Here is a 15,543-nt window from a genome sequence, read left to right on the forward strand (position 1 = left end):
ATAAGTTTTTAGCTTGTAGACTTAATGACAATATTTTACATCTTTTCTAAAGTCTATTAATCCAGTGAAAAGAATCTCAAAAACTTGTTTGAAAGGATTTCATCAAAATCAAGTGTTCAACAAACTCGTATTTCTAACCATTTTGTAAAATAGTGTGTTTTTCACAAATGTGAAGTACTATTTTAGAAATTTCTTCTCTAACATACTTATTTTCATATGTATAAACATTGTCCCAAATTTTACTATTTTTAGAGTTGTTTTACTATTTTAAAACAAATTTAGAAAATTAACTTTTCATCAAAATTGAAGTATCTGTTGTATCAGTTTTTTAGTCGACCGAATGATTTGATCGGTCGACTGAACAGTCTTTTTAGTCGACCGATGAATCTTTCAGTTGACTGATCTTGGTTTTCAGTCGACCGAGTCATGGTTGTCTGTTTTCTTTACAGTAACAGCTAGTTTATCTGTTAACTGATATATTCAACCAATCGATTGATTATGTTTTTTACTGTAACGGCTAGTTTTTGAGTTGCTTTCATTTTGAGTCTATAAATAGTCCTCAAGGCCAATCTGAAATACAGTTTTTGTTTAGCCATTTTGGCTCCGCGTTTTAAAAGAAATCAAGTGTGTTTATTTATGTGGAAAGATAGTTTTACAAAGAGAATGATCTCAATTTCGTTTTTGAGGCGTTCATTCTCAAATCTCAATCTCTCTTTGTTTCGGAGAAGTTTTCTAAACTCTTCCTCTAGCTAATCTATATTTTGAGAATAGCTCATCTATATTTTGATTCTCATATATAAGCTAGATTTGTTTGAGTTTGATTTTATTTTACCCATTGTTTACACACACAACCTCTTGATCTTTAGTATTTCACATATCAAGTAAAATTGGGTTGTGAGAGTGTTTGCATTGAGAGAGCTTACAATTAGTTCTCACTTATTTAGAGAATAAAGTCTTTATTCGCACTTATTGGTTAAATACGTTGTAACACACAAGGACACTTAGAGGAGTGGTTGGGAAAGACCTGAGTCAATTCCAAGAGGAGTGGGTTGGTTGTAAATCCTAAGGAGGGGTTGTAATTCCAAACACTTGATGAAAGTGACACGGGTAGTCCAACACTTAGAGAAGTATAGCTTGTGTGATTGATATCGTGTGCATTGTAAAAGTAATCGGTGATCTTTGAAAACCGTTTGTGTAGATTTTGAGATATAGTGGAGATCTCCTCGAGGCGAGGAGCGGTGAGGTAGGTCGAGGGTTGATCGAACTCCGTAATCATATCTTGTGTTTGTGATTCTTGATTGGCGCACTATTATTCTTTACATCTTGCACTTGTTTATATCGTCTATTGTTTAATTGTCTATCCTTGCATATATCTTTATACATCATATTGCTAGGATATTGATTTACAAGTTTTATTTTGGCATCGTAATCAGATTAGATTAGCAATTACCCTATTCATCCCATTTAGGGTACTTTCAATATCAACACGTGAGAGACTTTAATTTGTATGCAGTCGCCATCCAAATCTCAAAGCTAAAACGGAAAGTAGTGAGAGGATAACTAATAGTGAAAAGGGGGGAAAAGAACTGGAGTCAAGGGACCATCAACCTAATCTCACCAAACTATCTTAGAAAAAGGAAAGAAAAAGAGTAGTAGGACGACTTGAACAGAGTTTGCGAAGAAAACCTAAAAATGCAATAAGTCATTATCACACCCAAACCACTATAGGTTAATTTTGGGACTTGATGGTTAACCCCAAGTAATAATTGGTCTTTGAAATCGGCCCACAAGTCGTGATCAGGATTCTCGTAAGGCCACACTTGTTGTTGATTCTTTCAACGTGTTTCAATACCAAATCTAATATATTGTATTTTAGTACCTCTAAAATTTTTAGTATGCACGCTAGCGATATATTTACAGAAATGAAATTACCTGTGACTAAACAGGGAGTAATCTGATCATGATTGCAATGAAGTCATAGATCCAACTGAAAAGAGACAGAAAATGATAAAGAACAGCATTGGCAATAGCTTAATGAATTTGTTCATTAACATAAAATTACATTTTACATATGTTAAAGTTGGCTCTTCTGAGGATAATCCCCTAACTATTTTAATAGGCACCAAATCCCCTTAACTCTCAAGGTTTTTCTTATAAACTCATTGAATTTCTTCTATTTTTCCAGGGGGGCTGGTTGGTTGCTTTCTTAGAAACCAAAGAAAAGACAAATTAAGGTAGGAAACAACCAAGAAGAGTTTCCACTTTCCGCCCATTTCCTTACATAGAAACTCATGAAAAATAGTTTTTTTAAGTATGTATCACATCATTCAATAACAACCTGCCACATTATCTTTTCATTTGGTTTTAAGGTGTGAACCAAACAAAGAAAAGAAAACCATTATAGGAAATATGTTTCATATAATTACTTTCTTTGGTTTTTTTGGCCACCCAAAACAACTCCTAAATTTCCTGAAGAGTTTTTCAACTTACAACATAAAGTTTAATACACACTCAATGTGTGATCAAAAGAAGAAAAATACCTCTTAACACTAAAAAAACACCCTTTCATTCTTTTTTTTTTTTCATTATTTTTGAAGAATGAGTGGTGTTTTAGCTTTTTTCATCATGTGATTGACACATAACAAGTTAGATTTGAGAGTATTAACTTAGGGAGTAAAAGCCAACAATCTTCGATGAATTTAGTGGAACAGAACAAGTTTAGGGAGCTTATTTGGGAGCCTCCTCAAAGTTAACGATAGTTTTTAGGACAAATTTTGAAAACCACCCGCTTTCAAATTTTATTTAGCAAAACCGACCGTATTAAGATAAAATTAGCAAAATCGACCATTTTCAGATGAAAATGGTCGATTTTGCAGCTGGGGCGTTGTGGCGAAGTGTACGGGACTGCTAGTCCCTTGCACTTCATTTTCTTTCTCTTCCCTCTGGCTCTTCCCTCTGGCTCGTGACCTCCAAATCCCTCTGCCTGACGAAAAACCCCAGACCCCGCCCTCCTCCGCCCGACGAAAAACCCCAGACCCCTCACCTCCTCTGCCTCCTCTCCTTCCCCACCTACCTCACCTCCCCTACCCCCCTACCCCTCACCTTCTCTGACTCCTCTACATGCTCAAAGTGCTCAACTATGACCACACCTTAGAGCTAAATAGCCATACAACAAGCAGCACGAAAATCATTCAAGAAATACATAACAACTTTGCAAAAATGCTAATGAGAAGACAACCTACAACTATGTGAGCTATTTGCCTGTCAATGGAGTTCTCTATGAGCTCGATGCTAATGAGAAGACAACCTACAACTATGTGAGCTATTTGCCTGTCAATGGAGTTCTCTATGAGCTCGATGGACAGAAACCGGGTTCAGTTAGCCATGGGGAATGTACTGGTGGACAAAAAGATGAAGCATGGCTGAAGGAGGTGGAGGAGGTGAGGAGGCGGAGGGGGTAGGAGGTAGAGGAGGTGAGGTAGGTGGGGAAGGAGAGGAGGCGGAGGAGGTGAGGGGTCTGGGGTTTTTCGTCGGGCGGAGGAGAGCGGGGTCTGGGGTTTTTCGTCAGGCAGAGGGATTTGGAGCACGAGCCAGAGGGAAGAGCCAGAGGGAAGACAAAACAAAGAAAATGAAGTGTACGGGACTAGCAGTCCCGTACACTTCGCCACAACGCCCCAACTGCAAAATCGACCATTTTCAGATGAAAATGGTCGATTTTGCTAATTTTATCTTAATACGGTCGGTTTTGCTAAATAAAATTTGAAAGCGGGTGGTTTTCAAAATTTGCCCTAGTTTTTATACCAATTAAAGTAGTTAAGGGGTTATTGTAAAAACACCCAAACAGAGGGTCTTGTTATATTTAACCTTAAATGGAAGAACAGAGTACAACTAAAATAAAGTCTCTTACCCAATCCCTCAAACAAAGGATATAGGGGGAAAAGGATTTAAAATTAAAATTGCAAGAAGTCAGTCATATCCATAAGAGACATATTTATCATTTCGTGCAGTTTCTCTTCTTGATGTTACTTTGTTTTGAGGAAAATTTTTAGGGGTTTTTAACACAAAAAAAGATTATTATAGGTGGTGTTTGGTAACGGGTTAAATGAGGGGTCAAAAAGTCCTAAACCCCTCTTAAATTACTAAACACGAAAAATTTATACAATAATTAAAGTGAGTTAACCCTCCATAATTTGCCAAACACAAAAAATACATAAGGATTAAGCTAATCCCTCTAGAGAGATTAAAATGAGTTAATCTTTCAAAATAAAGGGTTTACTAATACTCATATTTAGAAGAATTAAGAATTAGCCTATTTATTTATAAAAAATAGTCAAAATCCCCGTTATTCCCAAACACTAAAACTGATCACATGAGCTAAAATAAAAACATATGTACGGATTAATAATTTATTCATTCGGGCTATCAAATAGGTTAACTATGTTAATCATTCTCATTAATTTCTCTTCCTTATTGCCAGACGGGGCTGTAAGAACTAAATTTTTTACTAATCTGCCCCTGAGCACGCAATTTCTTGAGACAACCAGCACCAGCTGCCGCAGGAAGGACAGCAATTAAGGAGATAAACCCGGCGCTAATTAGCCTCACTTTTATATCTAAACCCCCCATTAACAAATCCGACGTGGCACTTTATAATTTCTGGTCACATTTGGGTCACTTGTGACACCGTCCCAAATTAATCAGCCCCTCTCTCTCTCTCTCTCTCTCTCTATGAGCTCTCTCGCTGTCATTCCAAAAAGCAACAAGTAATCTTTTGTTTCAAATGGTTTACTCGAAAATATTCGAAGCCCAGATCTCCGTTCAGCTTGGTAAGGACCCTCTCCCATTTTACTCTGTATTGTCTTTTCTTTTTGGATTCTCGCTTTTGAGTTGATGGGCTCCTCGCGGAGTTTGGGCTTTTCTTTTATTTTTATTTTTTTTATTTTTTGTGATTTGATATTTGATTATTAATATCCTGTTGAGATCTGGAGCAATGGGTTCGGTCTTTCTTCTGGCGATGAATTTTTCTTTATTTTAAAGATGACATTTTTGAGCTTATCTTGTTTTGTTAGGATTTTGAATGGGATTTGTTTCTTTACCCATTGCAGATTCAGTCAAAAGATCATTGAGGAGGAAGGGCTTGGGCAGTACGAAGAAAGTCAAAAGCTAAGCTTTGGTTTGTTGTCAGAGATTTTATTGTAGATTCACTAAATCAAGAACGTTGAATTGGTGGACCTTTTTATAGCGCTTGCCATTTCAACTACAATTGCGGCACATAAGTTAGGAATTGAAGTTTTGGTTCTGGACATTTGATTGAGTAGGGAAATTTTGGTTCTGGACACCAATACGGGAGCTCTTTTCCTTCAGATATGTAGATTCGTTTAAACTATTGTATATAAGATTGGAGCTTTCTGCTCTTGGATGGTTGTCTTAATTCGGTGATCTATTGATTGTTGGAAGCTTGATATGCGTGTAGAACGACTCAACTGTGCTGCTTTGTTTAGCTCAATTGTGGACTGGTAGCTTGGGCTTCTTATTCTTTAGGACGACCGACCATTATCCAAGGAATTCCTATGCTCTATGCGACAGAGAAAATGCCATCATTTAGAAGAACTATGTCCCCGTTGCAGCGAGATGGAGGAGCTGTACAAAACGGCGAAACAGCCTTTGATATTTCTCCTCCTCCTAAATTGCCTCAAAATAGGACTTACTTAGCCATTGGGAGGTTGCTTAATTCGTTGTTGAACTCTTTGGATTTTCCTGGAGCTTTGTTTTCAAGAAGCTACCGGCCTGCTGCAGAGAGGTCAAAACCCAAAGGGCTGCACATGAAACGGTCCTTCTTCCATTACTGTCTTTGCTTTATGCTAGGGATTTTCGTAAGTTTCACACCTTTCTTCTCGGTTGATGTCTCGAAGAATTTGGCATCAAGACAACATGCATTTTCTTTTGAGGATACTGCTGTGATCGATAATGCTAAGCAGAAGATTAGTTCAGTGGAAAAAGAGATTCTATTTATCGAAAAATCACTATCCATTGAGAATGGTAGCTTGGAAATGAAAACCGAGGCGCTTGATGCTTCAAATGTTACGTTATCTGCTTATGCCACTCCCACTTCTCAGCATGCGGGGTTGGTTCCCCACCAGCAACTGATTATTGTGACCCCGACATATGAGAGGCCATTTCAAGCATATTATCTAAATCGAATGGCTCATACTTTAAAAGTCGTGCCACCTCCTCTCCTTTGGATAGTTGTAGAGATGTCGTCACAATCGACTGAAACAGCAAAGATCTTGAGGGAAGCTGGGGTAATGTATAGACATCTTGTGTGCAAAGAAAATGTCACTAGTATAGGAAATAGGGAGGCTCATCAAAGAAATGTGGCACTTTCTCACATTGAGAAGCATCAGCTTGATGGTATAGTGCATTTTGCTGATGATGATAGGATGTATTCAGTTGAACTCTTTGGCCAAATGCGGCAGATCAGGTACTTACCTTTCATTTATCTTTACATTTTCTATTTAGATACTACTTTAACTTGGGTCATCAATTTATTATGGCGGTCTATGTCTTTCTTATTTATCTATTTAGTGTCTTAAATTTGAATGGAAATATGGGGAAACCACCAATTGATGCTTTCTTCTCCGTGGTTTCTTCCCTTGGGAATTTGACATTAGTTAAGAGACGCTGATGTCAGGTTCATTTATAGACCTTATGCTCACAGACAACCTTATTTTGATGGTAAAGACTTAATGATGATTGCTTTTAGAGTGAATCTTAAATCACTTCTTAGAAAGGAACTCTCATAATTAATGCTTATGGTATTTTTGAATAAAAATGCTTATAGACTAATTTCTTAAAGTAGATTTGTTTAAAGGAGTTCATATAAGAATGGATGTGCAAGAGGTTGGGTCTGGATAATATAGTCCATAGAGGAAAATAGAAACGAGGTTCTGACGACTCAGTTAAAACTTAAATTGTGAGAGGTCATGTGAGGAAAAATTGAGAGGTTTGTACGTTGAGAGAAGCTAGAAATTTTCTAGCAATAACTTTTTGATTGTGCTTTTCTGAAATATTCTTTTCTAAATCAATCACCAATCATCCAGTTTTTCTCAAAAAATACATGTGCTTTAAAAGCAGCAAAAACCTTTTTCGAGTGAAGCCTACCACACCCTAAGTTTTCTATCTTTCTCAGTCTGCCCATCAAAACTTATATTTATTTTTTCTTGAGTTCCTCATGTTCCTCTACTTTCCATTTCGGATTCTACTTTTTCTGTATAGGTTGATAATTTCTCAACTATACTCTCCTTATCAATCCTCTGTTGAGTGTAAGAACTATATGCTGCTTAGAGCAATAAAATTTCTAGTGTAATCTTCACTTCTTTCGATGATGCAAAATATGAAATGCAAAACTCATCTTATTAATGCATTTTTATTTATTTCTTCCCATTCAAATATTGCGCTATCACTTCATGGGTTTGAGTTTGACTTCGTAAAGAGGGAAGCTAACTGATTTCAGCTTTAGTTCTCCAGGAGCTATGATAAGAAGCTTCCCAATGTTGCAAAGTTATCTCATTGTAGGCTCCATTCCAAGTGACCCCACTGCCTGCTTACTTAAGAGAAACAGTTCGCAACACTGTCAAAGTCGTTTACTAATGTAAAGGTTGTGTATATGTTACGGCATGAATGTATATAAGATCTTAAAGTTGCATGCAGGTTTAAAGGCATTTGTCAGTGCTTAGAATGATAGTTTGTTGGGACATTTACATGGTTTGGCATCACATCTTAAACCAACCGAGATGCATTGCCAGTCCCTTACAGCCTTACGGGATTTGGAGAGTATTCTGTAACTAAGCTAGAATATTGTTATTGGTCAAGAGGGAAACACCCTGGCCATGGGAATATTGGAAAAGCATAAGCATGAGGCATGGAAATGGTGGCAGGAATAAAGAAAGGAAATTTCAGTCCTGTGTAATTTTCATTAGTTTACTGAACCAAAGCTCAGCGTGACATGGTCAAACTTACTTCATTTGAGATGAAAATTCTGAAGGAGACGTTGAAATTGAAACTAAGGTTTCAAACCTTAGCTTGTGAGAGGAAGATGAATAGAACCACTAAACATTAATTACCCTATTCCAGGAGTCTTAGCCAAGTTATAAGGAACTTGCTTAATTAGGGTTTGTATTTAAACAAGAAGCTGGTTTTGCTAGGTCAAAGACGTGCAGAAAATTTTGGCGAAATGCTTGTACTAAGTCTGTTGAGAGAAAACCTTGGCGAAACATCTTGGATTACCATGCTGGTATCTTTTCTCTTCTTTTTGGATTATGTTCTTTATCGACATATTTCTGATCCTATGTTCTATTCTCATTGTTTATGATATGTAGATAACACCTACTTCATGTTTGGGAAAATTATAACATCAAAACGCTTGTTTGCTTATGCTATGTAAATAACGCCTATTTCATGATTGGGACAATTATAACATCAACATATTTGGTGGAGATGGCTATGCTGTTCATGCCTTGTTAGTTGTTAGAAGTTAGAAATTTATTATGCTCATAGAGACACCCTAGAATTACACTATGATCTTGGTTTTTCTCACTAACGAACGCATTGCCTCTTGGGTTGCAATGGTATACTGTATGTTGATTTCCTGTTTCCTGTGCACATTTCTGCATTTGGCCTGAGTGTGATTGAACATTGATGGGAATTTTGGATATCCATAAGTACCTCATTTTCATGACTCATGGGAATGTCATCGTTCTGGTGTTAGGTAGGTTATGTCATATTCTCACTTGGTGAGAGTCTTATGCAAAATATTACTTTTCCCAAGCTTTGCATTACCCCTCCAAATAAAAAATAAAAAAATAAAAAAATTGCCCCACCATCATTATTTAGCTTATTATTCTGTAATGGGAGATATTATTTTGGATTCTTAATTGTAGATTCAGCGAGCGTGGATTTAGCTCCAACGTACCAAGGACAGCTGTGATATTAGAACTTTGGCTTTTGCCAGTTAAAAAATAGACAAAAAGTTTTATACTAAAACTCTTGAAATACAACAACTAAGAAGATTGAAAATCAAGCTAAGAGAAGTGTTTGCGATGACCGAAATTTATGCCAAGACGTGGGTGAGGTGAGTTTGATGTGAAATCTTCTACAAAACCATTTTTGAATCAATGTCCTGGACCCTGGTAATGATATTTGAGGGTTTGTGCTTTTCTTGTTTGTACTTAATCACATTCGGAAAAGCTTTACCTGGTGTATTTATGCAAGTTTGAATATCAACCTTCTTTTTAATTATGTTAAAGCAGTTACAATTTGTTCTCGACATAAGTAAGTATCCACCCTCGTTCCCCTAATATTGCGCTGTGCTTTTTGATTCTTACCTTTTCGTCTAACCTTACACATATATCTGCTCTTTTACTCATGTTTCTTTTACTTGTTACAGGCGTTTCGGCGCATGGCCAGTTGCAACGCTCAGCGAAAGCAAGAACAAGGTGTTACTCGAAGGTCCTGTTTGCAACGGGAGCCAAGTAATCGGATGGCACACTAATCAAAGGAGCAAGTTATCTCAAAGATTTCATCTTGATATGTCCGGCTTCGCATTCAATAGTACTGTACTTTGGGATATCAAAAGATGGCACCGCCCAACTCTAGAGCCCATTAGGCAACGTCACAGCTCCAAGGAGGGTTTCCAAGTAAGTTTCTTTTTCCTTTCAAGGCTTTGACATACTATCATTTTCTTTATCCAAAATTATGAGGTAAATTTCATGAAACTCCCTAAATTTGGCCGATTTTGAGATAACCCCCTAAACTCTAACAGTGCCACTTGACCCTGTTAAGCTTTGAGGTGTTTCAGAAAATCCTCCAAATGTTTCTAAATATTTCAACTTACTCCCTGACGGTGTTAGATGAACCGGTAAAATTGAGACCAATATACCTTTTTCAAATTAGCACTTTAAATTATTAAATTAATTAATTAATCATTAATTAAATTACTAAATTAGACCAAATTTAAGGGTTTTGGGGAAAATTACAATTAAAATTATTATTAAACAGGACATGAAAGGGTTTTTTTCCCCCATTAGTGGCATTTCGTTCATTCACGCACGCTATTTTCACATGCACACCAGACACTGTTATTATTATTACTATTATTATTATTATTATTTTTTTTTTGGGGGGGTATCTTATGGGAGTTAAGTGACATTTCTAAAGTTTAGGGGGGTTATGTCAAAAATGGCCAAACTTGAGGAGGTATTGTGAAATTTACCCAAAATTAGACACACACAAAGACGCACAAGAGTTTGCCTTGTATGTTATTTTTTCATAACTTCTGGAGTGACCTTTTTATGAGTTTGTTTATAGGCGACCACATTCATCGAGCAATTGGTTGAGGATGAAAGTCAAATGGAAGGCTTATTGAGCAATTGCTCTAAAATTTTGGTTTGGCATCTGCATTTGGAAGCTCCTGAACTTCTCAATCCTGAAGGCTGGTCAATCCAGAAGAATTTGGAGCTTGTCGTCCCTCTAACATGATCTCCTCTTCTCCTGAGCCATTTCACCTACATGTATGCTCTGCAATAACGTTAGATTGCATAACCATAATACCTTCATTATCTTCAAATTGCCAGTTTTTATTGTCTATCAAATATTTGGTTAAATGGCACCTAAATACCTAATAGTTTCACTCACTTTCCACTTAGATGCCCTCACTTGGTTTTCGCAGCATGTGTATACCCTAAGTTGTTTAAAGTTGGTAGTTTGCTACCCAATGTTGTGCAGACACATTATTTTCACCCTAGTGGTACTTAATATCAATTAGCATGTGAGTGTAAAATGCGGGTGAAAATTTTCACGTCTGCACAACCAATGGTAACAAAGTGCTAATTCTAAACAATGCTAATTTTAAACAACTTAGGGTATACAAATGCTGCGAGAAACAAGTAAGGGCGTATAAGTGCAAGAAGAGTGAAACTATATGGTAGATAATTGCTATTTAGCCCAAAATATGCAGACAATTTTTCTTCTAATATTAAAACTTAATGTGACAGGGATTGAGCCTCCTGCTTGGCTGGCTGCTTACAACTTCTTGTTCACTGTCTACTAGTTTTGCAAAGCGCCGATCTTCTTCCTCTGTTTATTTGATGAGTTTTAGCTTTTTTTTAATCATTTTTATATTTTTAGAGTTATTACCTTTTCCCTCTCGTCCTGGCAAAACATATTCATGTACAGTGTTGAGTTTTGAGCAGGTTCTTCAATTGTGCAAATTCACATATGGAGGCATGTACAATTTTCTTCTTCTTCTTCAAGTAAAATGATATCTTATTTATCGTTATTGTTTGACTCTTATTGCTGTGGTTTGGCAGTTTTCCTTTTTGTAATATTGTATTTCAACTGGTCTTAGTTTATTTGGACCAATATGTACAAATCTTCAGAGGTTAATCAGTTCATGGTTCGATGAAACTAAGTTAAACGAACTATGAGCTAGATGTATTTGGGTAAATGAGAAATAGAAAGCCCAAGAGATGGCAAATTAGATAAGGAAATTTCTCCAAATCTTAATAATCGGTTGCTATCCTTCATAATACTTATTGATGAGCTAATTACCAGAGTGGTATATTTTGTTGACTCCAAATAACAACTTGTTCTTACTTCGGCAACATTAAGTATAAAGCGGGAGGGACAAGTCCTAAAGCGAAGGACAGGAACGAGCGGAATCAATGTGTTCCAAAATTCTGGCCTTGCACAGTGATAATAAGGCCTATTTTTTGGCCAAAGCGAATTTTTTGGCGAAGCGATTTTTTTGGCGTCTAAAGGTCAAGTGACTCATAATGTGATGCTGATGTGACTTTTTACATGATAGATAGCTGGGCATGTTCAATTAAGCGGAAAAACAAGATTTGTTTTTCCTCCTTCAAATTAGGTCTCAAAAAGGGTGTTCTTCCTCTTAGGGTTAATACAGGGAAAAGAATTGTTCTTTCCCTCATGAAATAGAGAATAAAGGGAAAAGAGAGAAAAAAATTTTGAAGATTTTTCCATAACATTTAGTTAAAGATCTCGTTTAACATTCGGCACATAAGCTCAGTTACCCTATGTAAGAGATAATGACGAGTCATGTGAGGCGATTTAGCTGGAAATATTGTTTCAAGCGAAAAAAAAGTTTGTTATCACTGTATCCCACTTTGTATATATTATAATCACCGGAGTAAAAAAAATTTACCAAGTTGGTATTTATTATGATCAATAAAATATACGGATTTGGTAGATTGGTGTTGAGAAGAACACACAAGTTTCTGTTATATAATTTTTAGGGTGCAAAAATAACAACGACGTCGATATGTCCGAGTGGTTAAGGAGACAGACTCGAAATCTGTTGGGCTTTGCCTGCGCAGGTTCGAATCCTGCTGTCGACGGGTTTATTTTTCGTTTAATCATCTTTTTTTAAAGTACCTAAATCATACCCACGTACTTGGGTTAGTTTCACAGAATTCCCCTGAACTTTGGGGCCTGGTCCACTCATCCCCTAAACTTTGTTTCTCATCTCACTTAACCCCGCTGAAATTTGGAGTGTCTCATAAAACTCTCATAAAATTTAATATTTTCTCATTGGACCTCACAAAACTCTCATAAAATTTAGTATTTTTTCACCGGACTCCCTACTTATAATTTGCAAATAATCGAAGTTTTCTCCAGAGAAAACAAAACTTCAATTTTTTTGTCATTTAGAGCAAAGTATACACCTCTTCTCAATTTTGTGTTTTTTTAGAATTTATTTGCAAATCATACTCCCTTTAAAAGAGGGAGTTGTGGAAAAACTTTCTATGAACTATATTATCCCTATTCTTTTTTGATATTACAGTCTAATCCTAACTAAACTAAATTAATTATTATTATTAATTAATTATATTATATGTCACTTCAAGTTTGTTTAACTTGGTCCCTAAAACTTTTAATGTTATTGTAAAACTCTACATCATATTAATTATTACTAATGTATAAATATATATTAATAGACAAATTGCATATTAATAAATTATTTATTGAAAGAGTAGAAAACATAGAATTGTTCCAAAATTATACCATGACACTCATATAGGAAAATTACAAAAACTTCTATGGACTATATTACCCCTAATCTTTTTTGATATTATATTCTAATCCTAACTAAACTAAATTAATTATTATTGTTAATTAATTATATTATATGCCACTTCAAGTTGGTCTAACTTGGTCCTAAAACTTCCAATTTATTGTAAAACTCGACATCATATTAATTATTACTAATGTATAATAATATATTAATAGGCAAATTGCATGTTGATAAATTATTTAAGCATAGAATTATTCTAAAATTGTACTATGACACTCATATAGGAAAAGTACAAAGAGTATTCTTGCTTTTAGTTAACAGGACAAAGGTACAAACATGTAATTTTAGAAGACATTAGGATATTTAAGTGCAGCAATATACAAGTGGAGGTGTATAACTTTTATACTATAAATTAATTACAAGTTTGTTCAACTTGGTCCCTAAACCCTTCAATACTATTGTAAAACTCTACATCATATTAATTATCACTAATATATAATAATATAAATAGACAATTGCATGTTAACAAATTATTTATGAAAAGAGTAGAAAACATATAATTATCCTAGAATTGTACCATGACACTCATATTGAAAAATTACAAAGAGTATTCTTGCGTCTAGGCAACAGGATAGAAGGTACAAACATGCAATTTTAGAAAATATTAGGATATTTAAGTGCAACAAGATACAAGTGGAGGTATATAACTTTCATAAATTATAAGGTACTTAAGTTCAATTAAGTCTATAAAGATTTAAAACCTTTGTTAACCACAAATAATTGTATGTGATCCTATTGATAAATAATATTCATCATATAATATGAGGCCAGAGGCTTAGCTTATATTTATATAGTAGAAGAGGTGTAAAAAAAATTAAAGCATCATATCTAAATAATCCCGAGATTTTGAATTATTTCCTGAAATTATATACGTTGCCTAGAAAATTTTAGAAGAGGCTTTCGAAGGACTACTACAAAGTGTTGGATATCAGATAAATATTAGACAACTAAAATCTATGATATCAGATTACAGAAATCGGGGATATGTAAAAAATATCAGGTGTCATATGAGATAATATTCATACATAATATAACATTGTAAGCTATAGTCTAACATATTAATAAATTTTAAATATAAGAATTTGCATGAAAATATATGCTTAAAATGTGGGAGAGTGGAGAGATTTGGGAGACGGATTGTGACTTTTGTGGCTTTTGTGGGTTTCGCTTTTGGTTCCCAAACATAACCCAAACCCTAGCCCATAATCAAATTAAAAATGACTCGATTTTATAGATATCTACAAAGGGATGTATCGGCCAATATTTTTTATAACGATCAATATATCAATAAAAAATCCTCAAATAAAAGAAAGCAATACAAAACCATAAATATTATCGAGTAAGGTCTTTAACCTGATATATCGGCCAATGTAGCGATATATCGGTCGATATTTAATACATTACCTATAAGAGTAATATTTAAAGATAGTTTAGATTAAGTTCCTTGATTTCAGATCTCCAATTATTCTATATTATTGCCTCAAAATTTTGAAATTTCTTATAATTTAAAGGACTAATATTGAATTATTAAAAATTTAAGGGGTAAAAATGTGAACAAGCCAAATTTTAAAAAAGCGTTTTTTTAAACTCTCTCAGCTATGGGGATTGTCACAAAAACCCACTCAATTGATTTTATTTGGCAAAACATCCTATCTGTGAGGGTGTTGTAGATAATCTCTCTTTAACTTTAGTGCGATTTTAGAAAACACCCATCGACTATAGCGTGTCTCGTAAAAACTCCCCTGATCTTTTACATTTCTCTCAGCAAAATCCCTTAATGTAGTTACTTGAATATATGATTTGGAGAAAATACCCTCTTGAAGAAAACTATTTTAGTTAAAAACTCTTAACCGATAATAAAAAGATCGTGTTCAATTTATAATTTTTTTTCCCTTCTATATCTCCTCTTTTTCTTTAATCTAGCAAAAGCCAAGCTAATTCTTTTATGGTTGAGGGATATTTTGGTCTTTCCAAATCAAATATTTGTCATATAATAGATTAGACTCAATGATATTAGTTCTAAGCGGTTAAGTGAGAAACGTTTATAGGATTAAATCAAAAAATTAAAGTTGAGAAAGATTATCAGTTGAGAAAGATTATCTACAACACCCCAAATTTGATAAAGATTTACTCGATTTCAAGTGAGCAATTTCAGTGGCCAAAGGACCGGGTTCGAGGTTTGTCACTAAGGTCCATTTAGTTTCCTACTAACTGAAAGCCACCCTAGAGTGGGGGTGAATAGGATTAATGCTAATCTAATCCGATTTAGTACCAATTAAAACTTATTAATAAATATCCTAGCAAGTATGATATTCAACAACTTCTATGTGCAAGGATATGTAATTAACACAAGGGTAAAATAGACATGAAACAACATAAACAAGATAGTGGGC

At 35.0% G+C, this 15,543-nt stretch overlaps 1 protein-coding gene and 1 non-coding gene across 3 annotated transcripts; both read left to right on the forward strand.

The window, feature by feature from the left end:
- LOC109839926 (probable beta-1,4-xylosyltransferase IRX9H) lies at nt 4,714-11,335 on the forward strand. 2 transcript variants are annotated; one of them, XM_020408389.1, is made up of 5 exons: nt 4,714-4,826; nt 5,106-6,481; nt 9,446-9,695; nt 10,366-10,568; nt 11,052-11,335. In XM_020408389.1, the coding sequence occupies exons 2-4, from the start codon at nt 5,571-5,573 to the stop codon at nt 10,534-10,536; spliced, it is 1,332 nt and encodes a 443-aa protein (XP_020263978.1). In that variant the 5' UTR covers nt 4,714-4,826; nt 5,106-5,570; the 3' UTR covers nt 10,537-10,568; nt 11,052-11,335. The 2 variants fall into 2 exon arrangements, with proteins under 2 accessions (XP_020263978.1, XP_020263979.1); XM_020408390.1 differs by lacking the exon at nt 4,714-4,826 and adding an exon at nt 4,866-4,994.
- Nucleotides 12,332-12,413, forward strand: TRNAS-CGA. The gene has a single exon. It is a non-coding gene; the product is annotated as a tRNA-Ser (tRNA).

The sequence above is a fragment of the Asparagus officinalis genome, chromosome 5 (assembly GCF_001876935.1).
Source record: "Asparagus officinalis chromosome 5, Aspof.V1, whole genome shotgun sequence".
NCBI classification, from domain to species: Eukaryota; Viridiplantae; Streptophyta; class Magnoliopsida; order Asparagales; family Asparagaceae; genus Asparagus; species Asparagus officinalis.